Source organism: Lepidochelys kempii, chromosome 6, assembly GCF_965140265.1.
Source record: "Lepidochelys kempii isolate rLepKem1 chromosome 6, rLepKem1.hap2, whole genome shotgun sequence".
In the NCBI taxonomy this organism is placed as follows: Eukaryota; Metazoa; Chordata; order Testudines; family Cheloniidae; genus Lepidochelys; species Lepidochelys kempii.
Window position 1 is genome coordinate 13,504,070 of NC_133261.1, and position 13,145 is coordinate 13,517,214.

The following is a 13,145-nucleotide window of genomic DNA, read 5'->3' on the forward strand; positions in this document are numbered from 1 at the left end:
CTTGAAAACCATGACTAATTAGGACGTATTTGTATATTTGCATCACTTGCTGTAACAACTTGACAGTGGCTTTTGAAACCATGTGTGTGGACCTGAATGCATGTGGTGCCGACACTGGCCCACAGCGACCACATCTTATATTGACAGTGCTGGTCCCCACCAGGAATCGGAGATCCATCACTAGAACCCATTTTACCACAAGGTCCACAACTAGCAACCTTCCTCTAACAGATCAGTACCAGGCACTGGTTTGAACTTACCTAGCATTTGAGATCTCAGAAATCCAGGATGAGCTAAGGCCCTGAAACTTTACAGTTTCAGGAGTTATTTGGACACGCTCCCTACGATGGTAGCTCAGGCTCAATGGCTTTATTTGTCAGGAGTGGATTTCCAGCAGTAGTTCTTCCTGATACAGTTAAGCCCAACAGCTCAATTGAGGAATGCCATTTGGGGACTCTGTGGAAATGATCAGGGACCCACAGATTTGAGATTAGGGAGGGAGAAGGCCTTTAATCTTCATCAGATAGGCAGAGGTTTCCAGATACTATCAAAGAACCTGGCTATTCATGCAGGAACCTTTTGCTATCTTGAAGTGTTTTGCTGATTAGATAGAGCCTAGCATGCTCCTATGCCTGGTTACACAGTGGGCCTGCTGGGTGTGCTGGGCATGCTTGAAGCTCTAGTTGCTGCTTAGGCAGGTTTCATACCCAGAAAACTTTCCTTTACCATTTGATGGAATAGATCAAGTGGGGAGGGCTGGGTGGCGCCCTTATTTTCCATCTCTTTCATTACCATCAGCCTCCATCTTCCCCAAAGTGCAAGCTCTGCCTGTTTCACAGCCAGGCCCTTGCCCCCTTGAGGTTATGTAGATGCCCTACTTGCAAGCTCTCACAGACTCATCAATAGTTGCCCTTCACGGATAGTTTCCAAAGTCAATTTGTCTTGTCGCTCCTCACACACCACCAGGTAACAAGGAACTGACCACTGCTAGCAGTTATGCCTCATTAGCAAGCAGGCCTTCCCCTTTGCTACCACAGCTTAGAACAGAACGAGGACCCACTCATGTACCTTCTGGAGACCTCTCTTGGCAACTCAGCCCTCAGGTTAATTCTTTGATTTTCTGGCTCTTCAAGACGTAGGCGATTCTGCTGCAAATCTTTCTTTTGGATGGAATAATGGGAAAGGAAGATACCAAAGGAGACAACACCTCCCCCTAGGAAAATGAAACAAAAACCACACAAGCCTGGAGGGGTGGCTTATTAGATTTTTTTTAATTCCTCATTTTAAAATGGCTAATCATAATAAAAAATAAAAGTGCGGCTCTGTGGAGGCCACAAGAGAGATATTGCCATAGAGAAAGAGTCAAGTAGTGCCTGGAGATTAGGTTGGATTTCTGCTTGGTTTGCTTTAGATTTTCATGGGGTTTTGGTGTGGATGTCTAAAAATTTTTTGGCATATGACATGAAAATATTGCTTTTTGGGGTTTGGTTTGGTTTCCTCTTTTTTTATTCTGCCCCAGTTTGGAAATAAAAAACAATCATGTGACAGTGAGAAACCGTAACGGAACCATCAAAAATAAGAAATGTAAAAACATCAGAGAGAAGAATGGCTAAAATTGTCTGTGGGCGAGGGATTAGGTACAGGTCAAATCTCTATACAGGGGAACACAGCCCTCAAGCCCCCCCAGTGCTCTTCTGAGCCCCAATGATATGTCTCTAGCACTGTGCAAGCTCATCTGTTTGTTGTGGAAGGAGTAGAGTCAGGAAACAGAAGAAACCCAACAGTCCATTCTCCCCACTTTCCTGGGAGTCAGTTTCATGACACATCCCATCCCATCTGAATACTGGAGGCTGTAAAAATGGGAAACTGAGTCCTTAATTAAACCCACCCATACAAGGGAGACATGGATTTGCTCACCCCACCCAGCTAAAGGGGAGGTCACGCCTAACCACTGCACGATGGGGGTGGGAGTGCTGCCTTCCAGCTCTCCCCCCTTGCTTTGCTTCCCCAGGATAGGAAATCTGCCCAGGAACCAGAGAAGCCAGAGAGGGGGAGATGAGACACAAAAGGCAGCCCGGGCCCAGGACCCTAGCATGGTTGCTAGAGGAAGGACAGGCCCCAGAAGCACTGAGCAATGGTCAAGCCTGGGATCACATGAGCAAGGACCTGGTGTTTGTCCCTAACTATAAAATACTTTCCCATCCCTCCCACACTGGCAATTCCACAGGTGCCTCCTTTCGAATTAACCAGGCACCAGTGGTAGAAACCCCCCGTCCCCCACCCCCTGGCCATATATACTCTATACACACACGCACACATCCCCATGTCGTCCTTCCTGGGGCTGGGTGTCCTAAGAGGGCACGTGGGGCCTGGGCCCTTGTGGGGTGATTCTTCCCTCTCTGGTAGATATATAATTTCTTTTATATTTATATTTATATATAGATATTTATATATACACACACCTGGTAACTCAGAAGAGGGGAAAAAATAGAATCCGTAACAATCATAAAAAAAATTATCCTTGTTTTAAAAACGATCCGTTCCTACCGCACGAGGCGAGTGATTGCACAAGGTCCACGAGTGTCTGGCCCATCGGTGGTGGCGCAACTGCAGGCTGCGCCTCCCCCCACCAGCTGGGGGTGCTGCCGGGATAGTCCTCCCCCCTTTCTTTCAGCAGCGTGTGCTACATTTGCAGTCTCTCAGCTGGTTGGGAGGAGGAGGGGGACCCAGGCTGCATTGCAGCTGTGATGATTTAGGGGGTGCCCAAGGCTTCATCCCAAATCCCAGGGGTCATATTTTAAAAGGTCACTGTCCTCTCAGCTATTTCCCCCTGCAGCTGGAGGATTCTAGAAAATGTCCATGCATGTGACAGAGCAGGGGTGCCTTGCTCCTGAGTATGCCCCCTGCCCACCAGGGCCCAGGCGTTCTGGTATCAGCCAGGGAGTAGGCGACAGTGGGGAGAGAGCTTCGCCCCTCATACAGAGATCTCATAAGTGGTCCCGCCCACTCCAGAGACCTTCTTGACTCCTCCTCGAGTTGGGCTGCTGAGAGGTGGCTGGCCAGGAGAGGGGGAGGCCGGGCCCAGACTCTTGGGCTGCCCATTGGACTTGCTGTAGGCGGTTCTCATCTGCACCTCGTCTCTGGGGAAGGAAGGACACAAGGGCGTCAGGAAGTGACCACACACCACAGGGCTGGGATTGGTGGAACTTTCAACCACACAGCACGCCACGCTCAATGGCAGGGGAATGGAGAGGGGATCCACACATACAGATCGGGAACAAAAGGAGGATTTGAGGTGTGTCCAACACCCAAGGACAGACTGTGGGAAGGGGAGAGTGGGTATGTACTAGGGAAGGGGCAAGGAGCCAGGAGTACACCAAACCAGGAAGGTGGACAGAGCCCAGCCCACCCTTCTGGGAAAGAGATTCCCCACTGCACTAAGATGAAAGATACTGGGAGGAAGTATCGCATACTGGGAGGAAGCCCTGAATTCCCCCAGGAAAGAGGGCTAGAATCCACATTGTCCCCCCGATCAAAGGATGGGAGATACCCACACAGCCTGTGCACTCCCCAGGGCAGGGTCGCACACGTAGGCACGCACACACACAGCCCGTGCACTCCCCAGGGCAGGGTCGCACACGTAGGCACACACACACACAGCCCGTGCACTCCCCAGGGAGGGGTTGGGCAGACACACCTACACCCTCGCTTTCTCTTTGGGCACAGGAAGGAGAGGGAGAACTCGCCCCACACTCCTCAGAAGGTCTCACACCCCTACACTGCACTGAGGTGGGAGAGGTAACTCACAGGCACAGGGCACTTCCTAGAGAGGGGGAGAGGCAGAGCAGGGCATGGAAGGGGAATGGCTCTGGGGTGGGGAGAGGGTTTGTCTCACACCATGCTCTCTGGTGCATGTGTTGAAGGGAAGAGGGGGAAGGGCCAGAGGAGGGCAGGCAGGACTCCTTGTGGATCACCCCCAGCCTCTCCCTCCTGCATGCTGTTGGCTCCGAGCGCCTCCGTGGGCATGGCGGTGGGGTGCTCGTTCAAGCAGCTTGTCCCCCGCCGAGTCAAAGAACATTTGAAGCACGCAGCAGGCAGAGTTGGTACTTACTTTGGCGCCAGCAATGGCTGCAAAGCCACCTCCTCTGTCTCCGGGATGCTGGCCTGAGGCGACTGTTTTTGGCTGCTGTAAGACACGACTTTGCCCAGCTGTGGGGCAGTGGGTGGGTCAGGTGAGCGTACCCGGAGTGGCTCCGGTTTGCCGAAGCGGGGTGGCACCGGGCGGGTCAGCGGGTTCTTGCCCAGCGGTGAGCGCTTCGAATCGTCCGAGGAGGAGCTGGTGCGTGGGGCATTGCTGGAGCCTGGTGTTGACTGGATGCCTGAGTCTACCAGCCCCGTGTCCTCCTCCCTAGCCAGGGGTGGTGGGGTAGGTGACTGCTGCAGCAGCTTCTCCCGCTCCTGCATGGAGGCCACAATGTGGCGAGAGAGATTGTCATAGCGCATGGGTGAGGCCTCGCAGGGGGGTGGGTGCTTGGGCGAGCCAGCACCAGGGAAGCGGCTGTGCAGGTCGGCCTCACGCTGCTGGGTGATGCGGGCCGAAAGGAAGGGCGAGGTGTAGCCCATGGGGGCCTCCGGCTCTGGCCCAGCCTGCACTGACTCGAAATCAGGGCTTTCAGAAGGGGTGAGCAGGCTGTCATAGGATAAGCTGCCATTGCGCGTCTGATTCACCAGACTCTTGTAGGAGGTGGAGGTGGTGCCCTCTGAGCGGATCGACTGAAGCTGGCCCAGCTCAAAGCCTGTGCCCTGGGCCGACTTGAGGCTAGAGGAGCGCGAGCCGCTCGACAGCGGGTCAAAGTGGAAGCTCTTGCCGAAGGTGGGAGAGCGGAAGATCTCAGGCTCCAGGCTCGGCTCCGACCGGTAGCTGGGGTTCCGGCTGCTCTCGACGATGGAGGTGGGCTCCTTCAGGCTGTCCCCTCGGCTCAGCTGCAGGGCACAGGGGATGCACGGTATAGTCAGAGACCCCCATACCTAATGCCCACAAAACTAGAGACCCACTCCAGCCCGTCCTGACCCCCATACTGTCCTGGGGGCTGGAACAAGGCACCTCTAGAGACAGCCCAACCCCTACCCCATTTCCTAGGGTTCCACCCTGCAGACTCCACTCTGGCATCCCCAGAGACAGGGCAGAGGAACTCTAAGTATGGTCTCCTCTAAAAGGGTCCGGAGCTCCCTTACAGCCCAGCCCCCATGTTCCCCCCAGCTCTGCCCTGTAGGGTTTGCATAGGGCATCCCTGAGGCAGGGCAGGGGACTCACCCCAAGAGATAAGGCGGGAGAACTCAGCACCCCACCCTGCACTGCCCTGCGACATCAGCTTCAGGAGCTGGGGTAACATCCCCTTCAGAAGGGCCCTGGCCCCTGTCCCAACACTGCTCTCTGAGGACAACCCTGAGTCCTGTGGGAGCCAGGAACCTGTCCCCTTATAACACTACATCCCAATGGCAATGATTGGGTGGGTGGCCTGGGGCAGGACCCAACTGACACGTTTTGAGACACTCAGTCCTTGCATATCCCCCTTCCACTGCCTCCAGCTGCCCACAGGCAGCTCCTAAGAAGGGTCACTCCCCACCTGCAGTCTGGGCCAGCCCCCAGGGTCTTCTATGAGCAGTATTACCTTGGCACTGGTGGAGTGCGGCATGGCGGCTGAGGTGCTGCTGCTGCTGTAGCCAGGGCGGTACTTGTACATGGTCGGAGTTGGAGGACTGTCCCTGCCTAGCAAGCTGCTGTCTGTGGGGGGAGAGAGAGAGACACACACTCACATACAGCATTCGCTGCCTCGCCGCAGTGTCCTCGCCCCGCAGTTGAGAGACACCACAGTCATCATGCTGATCTGTGAGAACCGTCTCCGAGCCTGGGAGAGGGGGTTGGGATGCCAAGGAGGGGGAGGAGCTGGGTTAGATGGGCTAAAGGGCAGCACTGGGAATGGGATGAAATGGAACAAGAGGGCCATTTCCCAACACTGAGATCAGGCAGGCAGCTTCCAGCCCTGAGTGCAGCCTGGCCAGCACTGGGTTATGGGTTCTCGGCTCCATTCTGCTGAGCAAGGGGTCCTGTGACTGGTGGAGAAACCCCACACTGGGCTTTGCAATACTCAAGGGGCTCCACTGCTTGGGGGATTTCTAACCATGCTGGAGATATGCTGCGGGGAGACAGTCCTGCCCTGGTGCCCAGGGGACGGGCTTTGTGGATCATCTCAACACTGCTCCAACACAAGAGCCTTTCCTGTTCTGAGTGCAGGCAGAAGCCTGCAGCTCTCCTCTTCCTGATGAGGGAGGATGGGGAGGCATGCTGGGTATTTTGGGAGCTCTGTCCAACTGGCATTACAGATGTCACAGCTTGCCCTCACCTCCTGCCTCAAGGCCAAGCATCTTGCCGTCACCTTCCAGGCTCTGCCCCGCCCAGATCTTATCCACCTCTCCCAAAGCCTCAGTTCCTGCCCATCCAGCTCCTCCCCCACTAACCCTGGAACTGCCTCCACTCTAGCCCCATTCTGTCCAAATGCTGCCTCTTCCACCACGCCCTGTAGTTCTGCCTATGGAGCCTCGCTACATTGCAGTATGGACCCATCCTGTGGGGGGAGTATGAACAGTTGAGTACAGGCAGCTGGGAAACAGCTTGGGATGAGGACAGTGTCTTTATCTGCAATGATCCATTGTGTGTTCTAACCGGTAGCTCACGCTTCCTCTCCCCACAGATAAGAGCTCAACACCATCTCTCAGAGGCAGGCAAACACTTGGACAAACTGCAGCACAGAGAGGGGAAGCCATTCACTCAAGGTGTCATTAAGTGAGTCAGTCAGAGCCCAGGGCTCTGGACTCCCAGGAAGGTAGTCTAGTCACCAGACCATGCCTCCTCTCCATACACATTCCCTTGGATTCCCTCTCCCAGTAGGGACAGAGCTGGCAGGTCAGGAGCCAGCAATAAAACCTACACGAGGGAAATGAGCACTTACATCTGCACTCCCACCTACACAACAGGACAGGCAACACCATTGTGACATCAGGCTACAGACAAGATTCAGGCCCCCTCTAGATCCCTGCTTCCCACACACGAGGGTAGCAGCACAAACCATTCTAACTCACTGGTCCAGAGAGCCACTGCAGCAACCTTCCCAACCAGGGATCAGTGCAATCTAGGCAACGCAGTCACTAGCTCCGCTTTGCCCTTCACTAGGCTGTCTGCCACACAAACTAAGCCCTGCAAATGGTCCAAGAGACATTCCTAAAACTGCCCAGCTGCTCCTATGCACAGCTCTGCTGATGCACTTTGCTTCTGCTCAGCAGCCCCTGCTGCTATCCCAGCTCTGGGATCTGCCGATGCACCTCGATCCTGGTCTGCACCCATGGGCTCCCTTCCCTGCGATGGGTGGGGCACAACTGCTCGTCAGCCTGGCATGCCTTCCTTACCCTCATTGGTGGCCAGGGTTAAGTGCGTCCTCAGACCTGTGTAGCGGCTGAGGTCTGGCTTGGGTGGGGGTGGTGGCTCAGCGTCGGCAGACTGGCTCTCCATCACCTCCAGGCTTCCTTTGGACTGCAGAGACAAAGGACAGAGGAGCAATCAGAAGGGTGGGGCAGGACGCAAGGTCCTCCTCGCTGGGCTCAGCAGAGTGAGGTGGTGTTAAAGGGGCCTTGCTGCCTCCTGGCACTGACAAGGCATCCCAGAAACATGGCCACGTGTGGCTCAGATGCTGGGTGGGAAGGGAAGAGGTGCCTCAGAGCTACCCGGGAGGAGAGAGAGATGGAGGGTGTGAGCCTCATGCAGCAGTTGCCGCCACAAGGAAGGAACAAGACTTCAGTTGCGGGGCAGGCTGGATGCACACAGTGAAACCACACAGAGGGAAAAAAAGGGAGCACATAAAAGGCTCACTCAGTTCCTACTCATGGCTGCACACTGCACGCCCTGGGCTCTCTCTGCTTAAGATGCTTCCTTCCTCACCTTTGTTCTCTTCAGTTCAGCCTGGATACCATTGTCCATTATCTTGACAGTGACCTGTCCATCCGACACCTCAGGCCGCAGGAAGGGTGGCTTCACCAACACAGTCTGCTCTGCCTTTGGTCGTCCAAGGTATCTAGTGAAGCATAGGGGAGAGGTAAGCACTGGACTCAACACAAGAGTGGTTGAGCTGGGCCAGTGCCCAGGGAAGAAAGGAGAGCAGCAGAATACAGACCCTGGACTTCAGAAAAGCAGACTTTGACTCCCTCAGGGAACTGATGGGCAGGATCCCCTGGGAGAATAACATGAGGGGGAAATGAGTCCAGGAGAGCTAGCTGTATTTTAAAGAATCCTTATTGAGGTTACAGGGACATCCCAATGTGTAGAAAGAATAGTAAATATGGCAGGTGACCAGCTTGGCTTAACAGTGAAATCCTTGCTGATCTTAAACACAAAAAAGAAGCTTACAAGAAGTGGAAGATTGGACAAATGACCAGGGAAGAGTATAAAGATATTGCTCGGGCATGCAGGAGTGAAATCAGGAAGGCCAAATCACACCTGGAGTTGCAGCTAGCAAGAGATGTTAAGAGTAACAAGAAGGATTTCTTCAGGTATGTTAGCAACAAGAAGAAAGTCAAGGAAAGTGTGGGCCCCTTACTGAATGAGGGAGGCAACCTAGTGGCAGAGGATGTGGAAAAAGCTAATGTACTCAATGCTTTTTTGCCTCTGTCTTCACGAACAAGGTCAGCTCCCAGATTACTGCACTGGGCAGCACAGCATGGGGAGAAGTTGACCAGCCCTCTGTGGAGAAAGAAACGGTTCGGGACTATTTAGAAAAGCTGGACGAGCACAAGTCCATGGGGCCGGATGTGCTGCATCCAAGAGTGCTAAAGGAGTTAGCGGCTGTGATTGCAGAGCCATTGGCAATTATCTTTGAAAACTCATGGAGATCGGGGGAAGTCCCGGACGACTGGAAAAAGGCTAATGTAGTACCCATCTTTAAAAAAGGGGAAGGAGGAGGATCCTGGGAACTATAGGCCAGTTAGCCTCACCTCAGTCCCTGGAAAAATCATGGAGCAGGTCCTTAAGGAATCAATTCTGAAGCACTGAGAGGAGAGGAAAGTGATCAGGAACAGTCAGCATGGATTCACCAAGGACAAGTCATGCCTGACTAATCTAATTGCCTTCTATGACGAGATAACTGGCTCTGGGGATGAGGGGAAAGCGAAGGACGTGTTGTTCCTTGACTTGAGCAAAGCTTTTGACATGGTCTCCCACAGTATTCTTGCCAGCAAGTTAAAGAAGTATGGATTGGATGAATGGACTATAAGGTGGATAGAAAGTTGGCTAGATTGTCGGGCTCAACGGGTAGTGATCAATGGCTCCATGTCTAGTTGGCAGCCGGTATCAAGTGGAGTGCCCCAAGGGTCAGTCCTCGGGCCGGTTTTGTTCAATATCTTCATAAATGATCTGGAGGATGGCGTGGATTGCACTCTCAGCAAGTTTGCAGATGACACTAAACTGGGAGGAGAGGTAGATATGCTGGACGGTAGGGATAGGATACAGAGGGACTTAGACAAATTAGAGGATTGGGCCAAAAGAAATCTGATGAGGTTCAACAAGGACAAGTGCAGAGTCCTGCTCCTAGGATGGAAGAATCCCATGCACCGCTACAGACTAGGGACCGAATGGCTAGGCAGCAGTTCTGCAGAAAAGGACCTAGGGGTTACAGTGGACGAGAAGCTGGATATGAGTCAACTGTGTGCCCTTGTTGACAAGAAGGCCAATGGCATTTTAGGATGTATAAGTAGGGGCATTGCCAACAGATCAAGGGACGTGATTGTTCCCCTCTATTCGACATTGGTGAGGCCTCATCTGGAGTACTGTGTCCAGTTTTGGGCCCCACGCTACAAGAAAAATTGGAAAGAGTCCAGCGGAGGGCAACAAAAATCATTAGAGGACTGGAACACATGACTTATGAGGAGAGGCTGAGGGAACTGGGATTGTTTAGTCTGTGGAAGAGAAGAATGAGGGGGGATTTGATAGCTGCTTTCAACTACCTGAAAGGGGGTTCCAAAGAAGATGGATCTAGACTGTTTTCAGTGGTAGCAGATGACAGAACAAGGAGTAATGGTCTCAAGTTGCAGTGGGGAAGGTTTAGGTTGGATATTAGGAAAAACTTTTTCACTACAAGGGTGGTGAAACACTGGAATGTGTTACCTCGGGAGGTGGTGGGATCTCCTTCCTTAGAAGTTTTTAAGGTCAGGCTTGACAAAGCCCTGGCTGGGATGATTTAGTTGGGGATCGGTCCTGCTTTGAGCAGGGGGTTGGACTAGATGACCTCCTGAGGTCCCTTCCAACCCTGATACTCTATGATTCTATGCATGCAGACTGCTCCTGCCTGCCTGGCACCCTACAGGAAGGAGCTGCATGCCCCAGAGGGAACTCTACGGGGGGTGGGGGGGTTGAGAAGAGCCATGCGCTCTATGATGCTAAGCCCTGAACGATGGTGCTTTTAGCTATGCAGTTCCCCAATCACTAAGCAATTCTACAGCGGACATCTAAGTCTCTCACAAAGCCAGCAGGCTCCCCTGAATGCAGCTCCCCCAGGTGAGTGCCTCAATAAGCAGGATGCTGGTGGCCACACTGAACACCGAGGGCAGGTCTGGATTTAAAGCAGAGGATCAGGGACCTGCCGTAGCGAAGCAGACACTCACATGAGGACATCTACTTCCCAGAACAGCTAAGCAGGCCCGGGACCAAGGAGCTGGCTCAGATCTCCCTGTGCAGATGGGACAGACTTACCTGGGGGCTGGGGAACTGCAGAGAACACGGCTGACGTTCTTACAGCAGCCATTGGTGAAGGGGTTCACGCCACCCCGGAATTTACCCGTAACCTGTGAGACACAGAGAACCATTCAGGGGAGCCAGTATAGAGATGCAGGGAGGGGAGGCCAGCCACTGCTCTCCCACCACCCTCCAAACACCTGTAGCCTGCAGAGTGCATACCTGTTCATTGGTAGTGCGTCCCCTGGCTACCAGCACCACATGGAATCCCGTAAGGCCAGCTACAGGAATGAAGAACAAACCAGCCACGCACATCACAGCCATGCTGCCAGCAGAGTCAAGGGACCAACCACAGTGCTGTTCTCATATACACTCCCTGCTCCAAGCCCCACTGCTCCTCCTGCCCCGACTGGGAATGCTTTTCTCCTGGCACCCCCATGCAACTGGGAGACATCCCTTCCCCAGCCTGCAATGCTCATCTCCCGGCACCCCCATGCCCATGGGAGACACCCCCTCGCCTGGTCTGGGCTGCTGTTTTAGGCAGGATTTCACTGCACCGTGGGGATGGGAGGAGGATACGTGACGGCCATGCGGATCCCAGAGAGCTCTTCCACCTGGTAGAGGACATAGAGCAGGCCAAAGCCGAAGACGCCCATGATGTGCACGGTAAGCGAGAGCAGGAAGAGGAAGAAGTAACGGTAGTTGCGCCGCCCAATGCAGTTGTTCACCCAGGGGCAGTGATGGTCAAACTCCTGCCAGTTACAAGGGAAGGTGAGAAAACAGTCAGAGGCTTCCGTTCAACAGCACAGGGCTACAGGCACTAGCCAAGCTGTACCATGGGGCAAGCAGAACACAGGCTTCCCTGCCCTGCAGGGAGAACGGAGCACAGGACTGCCCTGCCACCCCACCGCACAGCTCCTCCCCCCACAGGGAGAGTGGAGCACAGGACTGCCCTGCCACCCCACCGCACAGCTCCTCCCCCCACAGGGAGAGTGGAGCACAGGACTGCCCTGCCACCCCACCTCACAGCTCCTCCCCCCACAGGGAGAGCGGAGCACAGGACTGCCCTGCCACCCCACCTCACAGCTCCTCCCCCCACAGGGAGAGCGGAGCACAGGACTGCCCTGCCACCCCACCTCACAGCTCCTCCCCCCACAGGGAGAGCGGAGCACAGGACTGCCCTGCCACCCCACCTCACAGCTCCTCCCCCCACAGGGAGAGCGGAGCACAGGACTGCCCTGCCACCCCACCTCACAGCTCCTCCCCCCACAGGGAGAGCGGAGCACAGGACTGCCCTGCCACCCCACCTCACAGCTCCTCCCCCCACAGGGAGAGCGGAGCACAGGACTGCCCTGCCACCCCACCTCACAGCTCCTCCCCCCACAGGGAGAGCGGAGCACAGGACTGCCCTGCCACCCCACCGCACAGCTCCTCCCCCCACAGGGAGAGCGGAGCACAGGACTGCCCTGCCACCCCACCGCACAGCTCCTCCCCCCACAGGGAGAGCGGAGCACAGGACTGCCCTGCCACCCCACCGCACAGCTCCTCCCCCCACAGGGAGAGCGGAGCACAGGACTGCCCTGCCACCCCACCGCACAGCTCCTCCCCCCACAGGGAGAGCGGAGCACAGGATTGCTATTCCACCCCACCCCTTTCCATGGCTCCTCACCCTCCAGGAAGAGCACAGAGCAGCACCATCTACCTGGGATCAGAGCGTAGGACCCTCACTGTCTGAGCTTCTCATCCTCGTGGTGATCAGAGCACAAGACTCTCCCACCCACCTGCCACAGGGAAGCAGAGCACAATATGCCCTTGTCCTCTAGGGGTCTTCACCCCATAAGCCATAGGGCAAATAGAGTACAACACAGACAGATGCACCCTCCATGTCCTGCAGCCAAGCACAGCACAGGACGACCACTGGCATGAAGAGCTGTGCAATACACAGGGTGCTGCGGGTGCAGTAGCTCAGATCACTGCAGTCCAGCCTGTACCCTGCCCTGCCGGCGGTTCCTTACCTCCACACAGTTGTCACAGACGCTGCAGTGGGAGCAGCGCGGGGGCCGGTAGAAGCGGCATGTCGCACACCATTTCATGCGCACCTGGATGCCCTTGATCTCCACTGTCTTGTAGAGAGGGGCTCTGAAGTCATCCTCCTTGTCCTCATCTTCCTCGGCTAAGGGAGAGGAAATACCCAGCAGAGCAATAAGTCAGAGCACTGGGAAGTCACAGAGCAAACCCGGCTGCTACCTGCCCCCAAAAGTTGGGAGAGCTTCTGAGAACCCCAGTCTTTGCTGTCCCGATGCTGTTGCGCTGGACACCTAAGCCACCCCCTAACAGGAAAATCCCCAAATCTGCATTCTGAGCAGGC

The 13,145-nt window shown here is 54.9% G+C and overlaps 1 protein-coding gene across 3 annotated transcripts in view; it reads right to left on the reverse strand.

The window, feature by feature from the left end:
* Positions 1-592: 592 nt before the first annotated feature.
* The window catches only part of ZDHHC5 (zDHHC palmitoyltransferase 5), a 43,605-nt gene continuing 31,052 nt past the window's right edge, over positions 593-13,145 (reverse strand). For 2 of the 3 annotated variants that reach the window (XM_073346758.1, XM_073346759.1), the window contains 9 exons: positions 12,793-12,950; positions 11,357-11,529; positions 11,000-11,102; positions 10,796-10,887; positions 7,994-8,126; positions 7,465-7,588; positions 5,673-5,785; positions 4,112-4,983; positions 1,247-3,140 (listed from right to left, as the gene is read on the reverse strand). In XM_073346758.1, the coding sequence (XP_073202859.1) occupies positions 2,975-3,140; positions 4,112-4,983; positions 5,673-5,785; positions 7,465-7,588; positions 7,994-8,126; positions 10,796-10,887; positions 11,000-11,102; positions 11,357-11,529; positions 12,793-12,950 (1,934 nt within the window). In that variant the 3' untranslated portion in view covers positions 1,247-2,974. Of the gene's footprint in view, positions 1,214-1,246; positions 3,141-4,111; positions 4,984-5,672; positions 5,786-7,464; positions 7,589-7,993; positions 8,127-10,795; positions 10,888-10,999; positions 11,103-11,356; positions 11,530-12,792; positions 12,951-13,145 lie in introns of those variants that run through there. The other variant, XR_012159282.1, reaches the window with a different exon arrangement.